General features: G+C 39.2%; 1 protein-coding gene across 3 annotated transcripts in view; it reads left to right on the forward strand.

Moving 5' to 3' along the window:
* The first annotated feature begins 1303 nt into the window (after positions 1-1303).
* LOC139749550 (WD repeat domain-containing protein 83) overlaps positions 1304-16831 on the forward strand; it is a 64381-nt gene continuing 48853 nt past the window's right edge. Inside the window, exons 1-3 of one of the 3 annotated variants that reach the window (XM_071663577.1) lie at positions 1304-1495; positions 6815-6939; positions 15583-15718. In XM_071663577.1, coding sequence (XP_071519678.1) covers positions 6855-6939; positions 15583-15718 — 221 coding nt within the window. In that variant the 5' untranslated portion in view covers positions 1304-1495; positions 6815-6854. The other 2 variants (XM_071663559.1, XM_071663567.1) reach the window with 2 other exon arrangements.

Genomic DNA, 16831 nt, shown 5'->3' on the forward strand with positions numbered 1-16831 from the left:
TTCAGGTGTGGCGAGGTGGCAATGGGAATGACTAAAGGCAGACAGTATGAATTATGTTAATGTGTATATATGTATATGTCTGTGTGTGTATATATATGTATCCGTTAAGATGTATAGGTATGTATATTTAAGTGTGTGTATGTGTATGTACATACATGTGTATGTGAGTGGGTTGGGCCATTCTTTCATCTGTTTCCTTGTGCTACCTCGCTAACGCGGGAGATAGCGACAAAGCAAAATAAATGAAAATAAATAATAATAATATCAACCAAAAATATTGTATGTTACTTCAATGGCCTAACACATTATACAAATAATGAGTAAATGTTAAACGTAACTATGTTGAAGATTTATTACTGAGATTAACTGATCTAAAAACACTTGCATCTGAAAATATTAGGTAAGGAAAAAATTGATTCAAGTTGAAATTTTAAGCAAATCAAACTTTTCAAGCATAACTGATAAAAATGCAAGTTCGTGAAATATGATAAACGCAACTATTTGAATTTTCCGTATTTTATGTGCAAATTTCTCATACTGCTCTTCTTAGAGGCAATGTTAATATGAAATTTCTTTAAGTTGGGGCATTCTTACGAATTTGTGATACGGTCATATGAGCTCTATATCATCTAATTTCTAAGTGTTCCCGATTCCTGCCAGTAAGAAGTCCCACTGTGCATGAAAAACCACTTTGAAGCGGCTTAGGCTACCATGGTAGTAGCCTCATGGAAAAACTTTACACTCCAAAGGAGTCTCCATTTCCGTGCTACGGGGACTAACGCAGCCTTGGTCAGCAGCAGCATTTACAAAGGTCCTGAGTAACATCAGGACTGTTTCATACATATTGGTCCTGTAGCTATATATAATATGTCACGATACAGATGAAATAAGTTGTCATTACTATAGCCCGCGGCCATTTTATATAAACAAACCCCCTAATTTTCTAAAACTACCGATTTGAGTGATAAAGAAAACTTCCTACTTATTCTCTGCATATCGTAGAATGCGACTGAAAGGGGAGGGAGCAGGGGGCTGGAAATCCTCCCCTCCCATTTTGAGTTTTCAAAAAAAAAAAAAAAAAGAACAGAGAAGGAGCCCAAAGGAGGATATTCCCTCTACGGCTCAGTTCTCTATTCTTAACGTTGCCTCGCCAACGCGGGAAATGCGATATATATATATATATATATATATATATATATATATATATATATATATATATATATATATATAAACACCGTGTGCGATGCAGTTACTTTTAGCATCTCATTTTAAAAGTAAATCAGGACGAAAATCGTCTGTTTTAGAAAGAATCGGGGTTTGTTTATGTTGAAGGGCTGTGTTTAACAGTAATAACTTAATTCAACTATATAGTGGATACAAACGGAGGGCAACTGGTGCACTGGTTACTGCCAGCAGCACTCTGTTACAAGTCAAAAAAAGTTTAATGTAACCAAAGTTCTCTGTCTTCATAACCTATCCCTTACGATTAGAGGAGGCAAGTTCAAACACTCTGGGTACCTCGTGTAATTTCATAGTCTGTGTGTACCTGATCAGACCCATGTAATTGGTGATGGAGCTGATGATGGTAGTTACATCAAATTAACTGAAAGAAAATCATTTCTATTCAGCTTCGCAAATAGGAAGTGTGGGTATCTTATCTCGTCTATGGTCTCATGTTTAGGTTGTGTTCAAGTGGTACTAATGGATCCCTTACACTGCTTAGAGCTGATGAAGTGTGTTGATGGAATTTTAGATATAAATTTATCGTAAAGTAGGCAGGGCTTTGAGTTAGACGGGAATTATGTTGTAGGGACACAGTTTCAACGGTTGAGAGTGTAAGGAATGCACTGGTAACACTTTTATCAAGTTTTAGCAACTAGGAAACGAACAGGAGGGTTATCTATGGTGGTCCATCGTAATTTTGGAATGCTCTTATGCTATAAGCAAGGACATTGAAAAAGTGACTCTTCTGCAGACATTCAAGAAAAAAATCACCTGATTTTTTTTTGGATTCTTTAGAGCTTTATTTGGTCTGTAAGTTAATGTAGAAACCAGAAGCTGTAGTGAGAAAACTTTGCTTGTAGAGTCTAGAGATACCTCATTTCTTCTGTTGTTGATGCATTCCACAGAGTTATTTTGTTTACATCTGATTGAATCTTAGTGATGCAAATATGCAGAGAGGTAGATGTTCATAAAACATTGGGATTGATTTAATTGTTATGAGATTTCTCTAACACACGGTTTGATTCCAATACATCTAAGAGACATCTGAACTCATTATTTACCTTCTAAGTCAAATGATCTATGGTACAGAAAATGGAGCACATGTTTTGATAGCAATGAAATTTCACCAATAATAGAACCCACAAGGTATCTGTAGTGTTCAAAGAAGCAGGTTACCTTTTTTTATAATAACTGTTAATTTACATTACTTGTGTACTATTTAACCCTACATTTCCTCTTCCTCACAGCTCTGCCACTAACAACATATTCGATACTGAACAATTGGTATCAAGAGTGAAAAAGGAAAATCTCTCACTCTTAAATCACTTTACAGTGGCAACAACGATTCCATAAGAGTAGGAAACATCTTAATCCTAAAAAATGCACATCTGTTGATTGAAAATTTACCAGACAAATAAGTTGACAACACAAGACTGTATAAAGAGGGTAATCTGGAACAATGCCCACTGTCACTCAAATTTCAACCTCACCCTCAACTCACCAAGTTGCGAGTATGGTACTTTTGAATATATTCTGGACTCGGTATTTGTATCTGATTATGAGTGGGTGTGTCAGTTACGAGTATTGGACTTGGTGACCACATATTAATTTTCTGCACTCACATAGTTTCCAGATATAAGATCAAACACAGCAGCTGGGAGAGTATGCTTAGCACTTAGTGAGAAGGACTGATTTGATATCGACTATAACAACACTGACAAAGCATAGACAAATTTCATGACAGAATATTTATCCATTCTTAATTATTTAACACCTTTCAAGGAGGTATACCTTAAAGGTGGAAGGATGGAGTGAAAAGATTTTGAGTGACTGGAGCCTGAACAAGCAGAAGGGTGAGAGGTGTGCAAGGAATAGAGAGAATTGGAATGATACGGTATACCAGGGTTGATCTACTGTCTATGGACTGAACCAGGGCATGTGAAACGTCTGGGGTAAGCCATGGAAAGGTCTGTGGGGCTTGAAGATACATAAGGAGTTGCAGTTTTGGTGCATTATACAACAGCTAGAGACTGTGTGTAAATGAATGTGGCCTTTTTTGTCTGTTTTCTTGGCACTACCTTGCTGACACATGTGGTGGTGATGCTGTTTCCTGTGGGTCGAGGTGGTGCCAGGAATGGATGAAGGCAAACAAGTATGAATATGTACACGTGTATATATATATCCCTGGGATTGGGGAGAAAGAATACTTCCCACGCATGTCGTAGAAGGTGACTAAAGGGGCCGAGAGCGGGGGGCTAGAAACCCTCCCCTCCTTGTATTTCAACTTTCTAAAAGGGAAAAAAGAAGGCTCAGACTGGGATGTCTAAATGTGTGTGCATGTAACCAAGATGAGAAAAAAGGAAAGACAGGTAGTATGTTTGAGGAAAGGAACCTGGATGATTTGGCTCGGAGTGAAATGAAGCTCAAGGGTAAAGGGGAAGAGTGGTTTGGGAATGTTTTGGGAGTAAAATCTGGGGTTGGTGAGAGGACAAGAGCAAGGGAAGGAGTAGTTTTGATGCACGAGACCAGGGTTATAGTGATGGGTGATTTGAAAGCAAAGGTGAGTAATGTGGCAGTTGAGGGAATAATTGGTGTACATTGGGTGTTCAGTGTTGTAAATGGAAATGGTGAAGAGCTTGTAGATTTGTGAGCTGAAAAAGGACTGGTGATTGGGAATACCTGGTTTAAAAAGAGAGATATACAAAAGTATACATATGTAAGTAGGAGAGATAGCCAGAGAGCATTATTGGATGTTAATGTGCTGAGAGGTGCAACTGGAGGTGAAGGTGAAGATATGTAGAGGTTTTCAGAAAAGAAGAGAGAATGTTGGGGTGAAGAGAGTGGTGAGAGCAAGTGAGCTTGGGAAGGAAACTTGTGTGAGGAAGTACCAGGAGAGACTGAGTGCAGAATGGAAAAAGGTGAGAGCAAAGGACGTAAGGGGAGTGGGGGAGGGATGGGATGTATTTTGGGAAGCAGTGATGGCTTACACAAAAGATAATTGTGGCATGAGAAGCATGGGAGGTGGGCAGATTAGAAAGGGTAATGAGTGGTGGGATGAAGAAGTAAGATTATTAGTGAAAAAGAAAAGAGAGGCATTTGGATGAGTTTTGCTGGGAAATAGTGCAAATGACTGGGAGATGTATAAAAGAAAGAGGCAGGAGGTCAAGAGAAAGGTGCAAGAGGTGAAAAAGAGAGCAAATGAGAGTTGGAGTGAGAGAGTATCATTAGATTTTATGGAGAATAAAAAGATGTTTTGGAAGGAGGTAAAAAAAAGTGCGTAAGACAAGAGAACAAATGGCAACATCGGGGAAGGGGGCTAATGGGGAGGTGATGGCAAGTAGTGGTGGTGTAAGAAGATGGAGTGAGTATTTTGAAGTTTTGTTGAATGTGTTAGATGATAGAGTGGTAGATATAGGGTGTTTTGGTCGAGGTGGTGTGCAAAGTGAGAGGGTTAGGGAGAATGATTTGGTAAACAGAGAGGTAGTACAAACTTTGCGGAAGATGAAAACTGGCAAGGCAGCGGGTTTGGATGGTACTGCAGTGGAATTTATTAAAAAAGGGGGTGACTGTGTTGGTTACTGGTTGGTAAGGATATTTAATATATGTATGACTCATGGTGAGGTGCCTGAGGATTGGCAGAATGCATGCATAGTGCCATTGTACAAAGGCAAGGGATAAAGGTGAGTGCTCATATTACAGAGGTATAAGTATGTTGAGCATTTCTGGGAAATTATATGGGAGGGTATTGACTGAGAGGGTGAAGGCATGTACAGAGCATCAGATTGGGGAAGAGCAGTGTGGTTTCAAAAGTGGTAGAGGATGTGTGGATCAGGTGTTTGCTTTGAAGAATGTATGTGAGAAATATTTAGAAAAGCAAATGGATTTGTATGTTGCATTTATGGATCTGGAGAAGGCATATGATAGAGTTGATAGAGATGCTCTGAGGAAGGTATTAAGAATATATGGTGCGGGAGGTAAGTTGCTAGTAGCAGTGAAAAGTTTTTATTGAGGATATAAGGCACGTGTACGAGTAGGAAGAGAGGAAAGTGATTGGTTCCCAGTGAATGTCGGTTTGCAGCAGGTGTGCGTGATGTCTCCATGGTTGTTTAATTTGTTTATGGATGGGGTTGTTAGGGAGGTGAATGGAAGAGTTTTGGAAAGAGGGGCAAGTATGCAGTCTGTTGGGGATGAGAGGGCTTAGGAAGTGAGTCAGTTGTTCGCTGATGATACAGTGTTGGTGGCAGATTCAGGTGAGAAACTGCAGAAGTTGGTGACTGAGTTTGATAAAGTATGTGAAAGATGAGTTTGATAAAGTATGTGAAAGAAGAAAGCTGAGAGTAACTGTGAATAAGAGCAAGGTTATTAAGTTCAGTATATACATATAATCCCTAGATATGGTGGAGAAAGATTATTACCCATGTATTCCCTGCATGTCATGCATGTCATAAAAGGTGACTAAAAGGGCTGGGAGTGGGTGGGTCTTCCTTAGATAACTTGATGTACTACACATGGTAATTTTGTGCATCTTCTAGACTTTAACTTTGTCAATTATTTTCCAGATAACCCTAGTTGATACAGGGAAACCCATTACATATATTAGTTACTTATATTCTTCTGGTCAGTCTTCTCTCCAACAAGACTTTGTCATGCTTAATTAAAATATGGGTATAAGACAATACCTTCAACAGTGTAGGCTGTTACATTGAAGACCTCTATGGATATAGGTAATTGATGTGTTGGAAATGAAATGTTTGAGGACAATATGTGGTGTGAGGTGGTTTGATTGAGTAAGTAATGAAAGGGTAAGAGAGATGTGTGGAAATAAAAAGTGTGGTTCAGAGAGCAGATGAGAGTGTGTTGAAATGGTTTGGACATATGGAGAGAATGAGTCAGGAAAGATTGACAAAGAGGTGAAGGGAACAAGAAGTGGGGGACCTTATTGGAGGTGGAAGGATGGAGTGAAAAAGATTTTGAGCGAACATACAGAAGGGTGAGAGGCATGCAAGGAATGGAGTGAATTGGAAAGATGTGGTATACTGGGGTCAATGTGCTATAAATGATTGAATGAGGGTATGTGAAACATCTGGGGTAAACCATGGAAAGGTTTGAGGGACCTGTATGTGGATTAGGGAGCTGTGGTTTCGGTGCATTACACATGACAGCTAGAGACTGAGTGCGAACGAATGTGGACTTTTTTTTTTTTTTTTTTTGTCCATTTTCCTGGCACTACCTCGCTGAAGTGGGGGTAGCGATGCTGTTTCCCATGGGGTGGGGTAGCGAAAGGAGTGGAAAAAGGCAAGCAAGTATAAATGTGTACATGTTTATATATGTGTATGTCTAAGTGTTTGTAGGTATATGTTGATATGTATATGTGCGCATATGGGCATGTATGTATATATATGTGTATATGAGTGGATGGTCCATTCTTCATCTGTTTCCTGGCATTACCTAGCTGACACAGGAAACAGCGATTATGTATGTTAAAATAAATAAAATATCTCCCTCATTGTATCTAAAGATTAGCAGAGTTACTTTAGGCTTAATTTCATTTCGGGGCATGATTTGTAGTAATTATTTGAATAATTTACAGGGTTTGTGAATCATCTTCTGGGAAGTAAACTTTGTTAGAAATGGCTCCTTCAGAGGGCATACCGTCTCAGCTGGTGAGAATAATTGAGTGTAAGCAGGGTGCTGTCAGAGCTGTCAGATTCAATGGTGAGCTTTGTGTTTATATGTCTGTTTTTAATGGTACTTTAGGATTAAACAGTCTGGAAAGAATCTAGGATATAAGAAGTGGCTAATAGCAAATACAGTCAGTACATAGCTGTATACAATGTGAAGTTCATATCATGCATATATGATCAGACTAAATAAATAAGGTTGAGGAGATATACAAGACTTATTATAGATATAGATGTTAGTCAGATACCTTTCTTTAAAGACAATGGAGTTGGAACATGAAATGAAAGCATTCAAAGTATTGAAACTGTTGGCCAGCAGAAATGATAAGGAAGGAGTCCTTGAAACTAGATTAAAAAGATACTTCTAAAAACTGATCAGGTCAATGGCAGCCTGAAGGAAGGAATGAAAGGAGGTTGTTAGGCAACTAGGTATGTAGAAGTTTGTAATAGTAATACTTCTGTATTAGCTAATGCATGGATGGCATGGATTTATAGTGGGATAAAAGTTGACACAGTAGAAATGAGTATCAAATTTTTTAGATGTATATTATTGAAAGAGTGACTAGTCAGAAGTAAAGGAATGTGGAGAAAATAAAATTATGGTGTGATTAATGAATAAAGGATGGATTTTTCATGTGGAAGCAAAGAGCATGGAAAAATTATGTGTACTTTATATTAATGAGGAAATTAGATGTAAAAGAACATTAAGTCAGAGCATTAGAAGGACAAAGGGAGTGATTGAAAATGCTTGTATAATTTACCCACTTGTTAATATGTTCATGTATATACAATATAGTAAGGAAATTTTAAACTTGCATCACTCACTAAACTTCCCGGTGTTATAATTCTTTTTCATGTTAATGCTTACTCCATCCACTATTCCTTCACTATAAAAGGGTTTCTTCAAATCTTTTATGATAAATCTTGCTTAGACTCCTGTTGTGTCCCCTAGTGAATTTGTTCATTCCTCTTTCATTTTATTTAGTCTTGCCATTGTAATGTCATTTTAAAAACACAGTTGTAATCATGTCTTCCTTTCACTTCCATTAGTTCCTTCCTAGAGCTCAGCTCACTTTCATTAGTTAGTCTTATTTGGAATTCTTTTAGCAGGTTAGTCTCTCTCCTCAAAGAGGGTGCCCAACAGATTATGCATGAGCTCTGGAAGACTGTAAAATATAACCATAAAAATCAGAAGGTGCAGCAAGCTTAGTAAGAAGAGGTAACACCCTAATCATACAGGGCCTAGAATTGCTTTATATACATTGCTATCCTCAGGTAGACAAATTATGAATGTGCACTAGAGGAACACATAATTGCCCTGGATAAGTATCATAATAGTATACCAGAGTACTGTAGTTAGGATGTGGTAGTTATTTAGGTCTTTATGCAGTAGCCTCCAATAGTCTGCCTGAGCAGAGGAGCACCACAACATTTTCACCATAGGTAGGTTAAGGTATCTTATCTGTGTACTGTATTTGAAGAGAATTTTCACATTGATCATTGTTGTTGATTATTATTAGTGAAGCCTGTTTTCTGATGATTTTGTCTCTGCTTACCTGAAGCTAGGTTATTGATGCAAAAATGAAAGTATGTACCCTCTTCATCTAACTCTTCTTCCAATCCATGGCTCAACCATTCCTGTTCTGAAGCAATTCTGGCGAGGGACTAGGCATACCTGGTATATGACTAAAAAACACTCTTTCTCCAATACATACTTATTAATCACCTATGCCTGAAATCACTGCAGGTATATTATCCATGAAGTAGAGTATTTCTTTCTTCAAAGGAAGTACCAGTGGGTCTTTCTGATCATTACTCAAAGGCACTTCTAACAACTTCTGTTGAATTACTTCTCCTTCACTTTTCCATGCTGATGGTACTACAGCTGTCTCTTAATAAGAGATAAACTTTCTTTGGTCCTCTTTTCTCCTCTAGTTTTGCTTCAGATTACTTTAACATTCCTTCACCCCCTATCATACCTCCTATAACCTCTTGTATAGTCCAAAAAGTATAACTCTCAGAACATAAGCAAAGCATATGGATCTGATGGCATCCCTCCTTGTATTTTGAAGGATTGTACCTCTGAATTTGTGCCCATCATTTGTGCTTCGGCTAAAAACCAAAACTTTCCCATTGGAAGCATGCAGTAATATAGACTATTCCACAAAAGTGTACTTGTTTTAACCATTCCAGTTGTTGTTCTCAATTTACTTGTTTCCAAATATTTGAATTTCCTTAAATCCTTTTACTTTAAACATCTCAAATCCTGCAGTTCTCTGTCTGATCATCAGCACAACCTTCATGAAGTGAGATCCTTGGTGATATCTTCACATGTTTAACTAATGATTGGTCATCCTCTTTGAGAGACCTGGGGAAACCCATATTATAGTTCATGATATTTCTAAAGGATTTGACATTGTGGGGCTTTGATTTGATAGCTTTTTTCTCTCAGTGTTATCTCACATCTAACTTTCCCATTAGCTAAATAAACCTCTTAAGGAGCTAGGTTTTTTGTCTGCATGATATAAATTCTTTTCTCAAGCTCTATGTACATGACAGAAATAAGTCTCAAGCAGTTTGATTTATCAGCTCTCAGTTTGACCTTAAAACTTGACTGGCTTGCCTTACAGTGCTTTATTGGTTCTCTGTCGATTCTTTATTACTTTGATTTCTATTCCCAAGAACTAACTGCTCTTGTGCTTTAGCAAGGTGCTGCATCACATTATCACTGTTTGGCTATTGGGAACTCAGGGCAAGCCATTGTTTCTTTCCCTATAGCATAAAGCTTTGAAACTTCATTGTAGATTTCACAGAACCTTCTATAGTGATGGTTTATATACTTTGGTTATAAAAGTCTTCTTGATTTACATTCTCAAGGAACTGATAAACCAATAACTAGAAAGATATGGGTTTATCAACAATTCTCATTTATCTGGTTTTCATTTGCCCTATTGGTATTTCTTTTTAAGGAGGTCTGATAGCAGATTAGGAAAACAAAAGTGTATGGATGATTAACTCAGGCCTGACAGTGTCTGTAAATCTTACTTCTAGACACAGTTTCTTGCTTCCAAGCAAGAGTATGGGCCTTTTCCTCTAGCAGTAATTAGTTGCTGGTAGAAGGAAATTATCACTTGAAAGAGAAATAGCGAAAATATTAAACACAAGGACTGCGAGCAAAAGTTACATCCCTCTACTCTCAGTACCACAGGGTAACTGAGGCAGGAAATCATATGATGGGACAACGAGATGCATGATGTCCCCACCATAAGCAAGGAATGGGATATTTTCTTCAAACAAAACATGATGGATGAAAGCTTTGTTTTAAATAGTAATCACCTGGTTCTTTTTGTGAAGACTGTAATTATCACAGTCATATTTCCCTTATGCTCCCTCTCTTGTATCCTCTTCAATCACATAGTCAAACTCACACAGTATGTGATCACTTTTACCAAAAGGTTTATCATATTTGATTTGTTCAGTTTCCAGGATACTGTATTTAAGGATAGAGTCTAGCAGAGATGATGTATCATCTCTCATGGTTCTCATATGATCTGTGATATGTTATCATGGGAAATTTTTCCATATACAGTAATAACCTGTTTAGCGTTCCTCTTGGAACAGTTTCATCTTAGTGCTCTTGCTTGCATCATGAAGCTCTAGTCGTATTAGAAAAGAATTAAGAAATTCATAAAAGAAGTCAAAAGTCATGAGTCTAGACACTCACACCATGCTGACAGCAGCTCACTCTGTTTATATTCACTTGGCCAATCAGTGCTGTACATACATTCAGTCAGTACCAAATAAGTTATTACTGTACATATTTTGCAGCACTAACACTGTTTACACATTCTTACTGACTTACTGATTTTTTATATTTGATAATATTTACCCATAATGTCTGGAAAACAGTTTGCAGGTTCTTGTGCTGCTAGTGCTTCTGATATTGTGTTTGGAAGCTGGTGATTGTCAGGTTGATGTTGCTGATACTTTTAAATTGGCAGACAATATAAAAGCTTCTGACAGTGAAGTTAACAGCAATGAAGGTGACTCATTTAAGGAGCAGTTTATTAGAAAAGATGGAAGGTAGGCAAGCCATATGGGTAGGTGGCCAAATGCACTGTAATTTGCCATTAAGCATAACATCTTGGAAAGAGCCAGTAGCATCTTCATGCACCTGTAGGAAGGAGATGACTCAAAAACATTTTCAACAAGCAGAGGTTGGTTTGATCGGTTCAAATGTCGCACCAACTTGCACAGCATCCACACCTGTAGTAAAGCTGCAAGTAGGGACATGCAGGCTGCCCAGGAATTTCCTGCTACCCTCAAAGCTATCATCGGGTGTGGCAACTACCCTCCAAAGGTTGCTTTCACATTTATGAAACTGGCCTTTTGTGGAAAAAAAATGCCATCCTACACTTTCATCTCTGGAGAAAAGAAGCATGCTTCTAGGTTTAGGGTTGCACAAACCAAGTAACACTACTGCGAGGGGTGTAATGCTTCGGGAGACTTCAAGCTGGAACCACTGCTCACCAAGCACTCTGAAATGCCATGAGCTATGAGGGTATTTTCAAAAACCACCTGCCTGTGATTCGGAAATCAAATAAGAAGGCTTGGGTGACAGTTGATATTTTCCAGCAGTGGTTTGTGTCACTTTTGCCCAGTAGTGAAGCACTATTATGGAAGAGAAAACCTTAAACTCAGAGCATTGTTGGTGCTCAATAATGCCCCTGGCCACTCTGAGAATCTAGACACCCTTTGGACCTGCATACCTGTAGAAGTGGCAAACTTCCACTTAATACAACTTCCCTGATCAAGCCAGTGGATCGGGGAGTAATATATTTCAAGGTCTGCTATATTCATTGCACATTCAGACAACTTGAGAAAACAGATGGCAAAGATAAACAATCTATCAGAGAATTTTGGAAGGCCATAGATAATATTATAGCACCCTGGGAGTCCATGAGTACCCATGACTTTGTGCATTATGAGCTGTTTTATAATTTTATGAAGTGTAGGTCTTATTGTATGACAAAATTGTGTGTAGTTAACTGAAATACAAGTGCATGGTGGTGGGTGTGACATAAAATTGTGTGTAGTTAACTGAAATACAAGAGCATGGTGGTGGGTATGGTGATGGGTTGAAATGTCACCTGTTGAAGAGTGCTTGGCAACACAGCTATTGTCTGTTGCCTCTTTCTTCCAATCCACCTCTCTATTCATCTCTGAGTGTCTGATTTCTCAGTCCTTAATTTAAAATGTTACATAGCATAATGATGAAAGGGTATAGCATTGCTAATTTATGCTAACACACAATTTTGTGCATAGACATTAGCAGTTCAGTCGTATCTGGTGGTGCCACGAGCCAGTGTTACCAAGGAAACTGTTAAATGCATCACCTCTCAACACTTGCCACAATATTCCTGCCTGCCATCACCTCCTCCATCATCACCACCCCATCATGTTCACTACCTCCGTAATCACCATCTAAATACTATTTTCTCCAATCTATCTCTGATGTCTGTTCCCAACTCCATCAAGGCAATCCTTTTAAATTTATACAAACACCTGAGGTGTGCTGTGACTTTAGTTTTTGGACGATTTTGAAGCCTCACTGCCTCTGGAAACGCTGCACTAGAGTTACCTTCCTCTTTCTCTTATACATCCCCAATTTCTTGCGCTCCTTCCCCAGTAGTACTCCTGAAATGCCTTTCCTCTCATTTTCACTGAAACTTTACTTCATCCCACCACTCACTGCACTGTCTAATCTGCCCTCCTTCCACAAGCCACATTCATATCTTGCACATAATAGCATTACTTCCATAAATACCTCCCATTCCTCACTCACTGTCCTTGCTTCATTTACTTTCACCTTTTGTGATTCTACACCCAATCTCTCGTAGTATTTCTTCACACATGTCACCTTTCCAAGTCCATCCACTCTAACTACTCTCCTCTCACTGACTTGAAAGTGAGAAGAGCACTGTGAATTAAGGAACCCTGGAAAACAGCCTTTTTATTTCTTATTCGATCACCACAGTGATCAAGTATGAAAAAAATCTCCATCCCAAGCATAGTGGAGAAAGATTTGCACCCTTCCATTCCTTGCATGTTGCAGAAGGCATGTGTGTGTGTGTGCATGTGCAATCTGCAGGGGTTGAGGGGGTCTCAGAAGTGAGTCAGCTGCTAGTTTTTGGACGATTTTGAAGCCTCGCTGCCTCTGGAAACGCTGCACTAGAGTTACCTTCCTCTTTCTCTTATACATCCCCAATTTCTTGCGCTCCTTCCCCAGTAGTACTCCTGAATGCCTTTCCTCTCATTTTCACTGAAACTTTACTTCTTCATCCCACCACTCACTGCACTGTCTAATCTGCCCTCCTTCCACAAGCCACATTCATATCTTGCACATAATAGCATTACTTCCATAAATACCTCCCATTCCTCACTCACTGTCCTTGCTTCATTTACTTTCACCTTTTGTCATTCTACACCCAATCTCTCGTGGTATTTCTTCACACATGTCACCTTTCCAAGCCCATCCACTCTAACTACTCTCCTTTCACTGACTTGAAAGTGAGAAGAGCACTGTGAATTAAGGAACCCTGGAAAACAGCCTTTTTATTTCTTATTCGATCACCACAGTGATCAAGTATGAAAAGAAATCTCCATCCCAAGCATAGTGGAGAAAGATTTCCACCCTTCCATTCCTTGCATGTTGCAGAAGGCATGTGTGTGTGTGCATGTGCAATCTGCAGGGGCTGAGGGGGTCTCAGAAGTGAGTCAGCTGCTAATGACACAGTACTGGTGGTAGATTCGAGTGAGAAACTGCCTAAGTTGGTGACTGAGTTTAGGGGAGTGTGTGAAAAAAAGCAGAAGTAAAGTTAAGTTGGACTGTGAGTTTGAGAAACTAAGGAAGAGGTGAAATGTTTCACATACCTGAAAGTGGATATAGCAGCGAATGGAACCATGGAAGTGGAAAACAACATTGGACAGGCATGGAAGACCTTATAAAATACTGCCACTGAAATCCAAAGGGGCAATATGCCCAAAATAAGAGAACACTAAACATCCAGAGCCCAAGCCTCTTCAAAACCCTACCAACTACCATCATTGACAGGATGGGATGTACAGTAGAGAAATTTGAGAGTGCATGGGACAAGGGCCTACTAAGTGTATCAGACTAGCCAAGCTGTAGGGGCTATGTAGGCTTGAGGGCTATGGCTTCTAACAGTTTGGTTCACCAATGACCAATTCCAACATCCGGGGCCTAGCATGGTCTGTGGGGATGAAGACCCCGAAGACTTCACCAGGTATGTACTTCTTTACTTTTCAGCTTTACTTCTTAGGGCAGCCCTCCAATTGATAAAGTTAGAGTGCCTGACTTCTCTTTACTTGACTGGATTTCATTCCACTAGGTCACTGTTTTCTAGGCTGGTACGTAGACAGGTACCAACTTCAGATGAGATGTATTGCCTCAGCTGGGACAGACCTAACCAAGTGACAAATTATAAGGCTTAAGGAGTGTAAGAGAGTGGCCTTTTTTAAGGCCTCTGATGGACTGTGAACCTACTGGTAATTAACCTTTTTTTCTTTTCCGTCTAATGGCACAGTTTATTTCAAGTCTTGCTTAGAAACCAGTCCTTTGACTTCTGACAATCTTTAGCCTTGCCTTGGCATGAATTTTTAGTGGTTAAAGTTGTTACCATCCTCTTACAGTGGGCTTCTGATAAATATTTCTTTTTTTAAGGCAACATCTTTCTCATTCAGGTTGAGGAAGTATATCAAATTATACTTTGGGAGGGATCCACTTTAGGTGTTCAGAGAAAGTTGACAATCTTCCTGAGAATGAATAGTTTTTGCATTTGAATATGAATTAACATGGACAACAAAGGTTTAGCTAAATCATTTTGGGATAAGTCTAGGCTTTAGCTTGACTTCATCCTTTAAAGGATTACCAAAGTCATAAAGTCCTATGCTGTAAAGGCTTTTTAACTCGGAAAAATGTTTGGCTATATTCTTGTCAACCTCATCATCAAGTTTTCTTGGTTTCTTTATAGGATCTCCTAATCAGCTGCTGTTGAATGTTTAGGAGATTTGGCAGACCTTCGTAAACCACTATCAATCACTTGCTTTGTGAATTAAGCTTCTCCGTCCTCTAGCTAGATTCTTAGGTATGCTTTCATTCATCTTGCTTACTCGCCAAATCTTGTTAGGGGGAAAACAAATAGAATTCCTGAAATGGTAGTTCGAACAGGGGAGACCAGTCATATTTCTTCTAACAGAAAGGGCCAATAGAGAGGCTTTCCTTTTCCTTCCGATCCCTCTATCCCTTTTTAACTCTATACTTCGTGTAACAGTTGGGAACATCATAGGAATAACCTGGATGCATTTTACTAGATATGTATGGTTTTAGATTCATGACTACCATACCTGAACAGCTACAGGGAGGCTGGTGGTAAGTGGTTTGCATAAGGTGAGCCTTTCTTTGGGAGTAGATGTTAGGTAATCCACAGCTTAGTATCGATGATATGTCTTCTCAGTATCCCAGTAAGAAGAGGGCCTTTAATTCCTCTTGCTCACTTGCCTTCATTGTAGGAAGAAAATTTTTTTCACAAATTCAAAATATATTTCATAAATTCAGTCGTGAAGTACACTTTTTGTGAATTTTCCTCACTCATAGTGGATGGTGGGTACTGTATGAGCTGTGGATCGGACAAGTCAGTCAAACTATGGAACCCTCATCGAGGCATTCTTCTCCACACTTATAATGGACATGGATATGAAGTTTTAGATGCCCGAGGATCAAGTGATAACTCGTAAGTTTTTAGCATGACTTTTTCTCTATAAGCTCACCCTCTTAAGAGTGAGATCTATACACACTGAAAAGCTCATATTAAACTCATCATTCTTTTTCTTATACACTATTTATCCACTTATCTGCCATATTGAGAAAGCAAATATGAGTTATGCTTTCTCCCCTATCCCTGGGGATAGGCGAGAAAGAATACTTCCCACATGTTTCCTGCGTGTCGTAGAAAGCGACTAAAGGGGGCAGGAGTGGGGGGCTAGAAACCCTCCCTTCCTTGTATTTAACTTTCTAAAAGGGGAAACGAGTCGTGCGGGGAGTGCTCATCCTCCTCGAAGGCTCAGATTGGGGTTCTAAATGTGTGAGGATGTAAACAAGATGAGAAAAAGGACAGATAGGTAGCATGTTTCAGGAAAGGAACCTGGATGTTTAGGCTCTGAGTGAAACGAAACTCAAGGGTAAAGGGGAAGAGTGGTTTGGGAATGTCTCGGGAGTAAAGTCAGGGGTTGGTGAGAGGACAAGAGCAAAGGAAAGAGTAGCACTACTCCTGAAGCAGGATTTGTAGGAGTATGTGAGAGAGTGTAAGAAAGTAAACTAGACTGATACGAGTTAAACTGAAAGTGGATGGAGAGAGATGGGTGATTATTGGTGCCTATGCACCTGGTCATGAAAAGAAAGATCATGAGAGGCAAGTGTTTTGGGAGCAGTTGAGTGTGTTAGCAGCTTTGATGCACGAGACCAGGTTATAGTGATGGGCGATTTGAATGCAAAGGTGAGTAAAGTGGCAGTTGAGGATATAATTGGTGTGCATGGGATGTTCAGTGTTGTAAACGGAAATGTTGAAGAGCTTGTAGGTTTGTGTGCTGAAAAAGGACTAGTGATTGGGAATACCTGATTTAGAAAGAGATATACAAAAGTATACATATGTAAGTAAGAGAGATGACCAGAGAGCGTTACTGGATTATGTGTTAATGGATAGGCGCGTGAAAGAGACACTTTTGGATGCTAATGTGCTGGGAGGGTCAACTGGAGGGATGTCTGATCATTATCTTGTGGATACAAAGGTGAAGATTTGTAGAGGTTTTCAGAAAAGAAGAGAGAATGTTGGGGTGAAGAGAGTGGT

The sequence above is a fragment of the Panulirus ornatus genome, chromosome 1 (assembly GCF_036320965.1).
Source record: "Panulirus ornatus isolate Po-2019 chromosome 1, ASM3632096v1, whole genome shotgun sequence".
NCBI classification, from domain to species: Eukaryota; Metazoa; Arthropoda; class Malacostraca; order Decapoda; family Palinuridae; genus Panulirus; species Panulirus ornatus.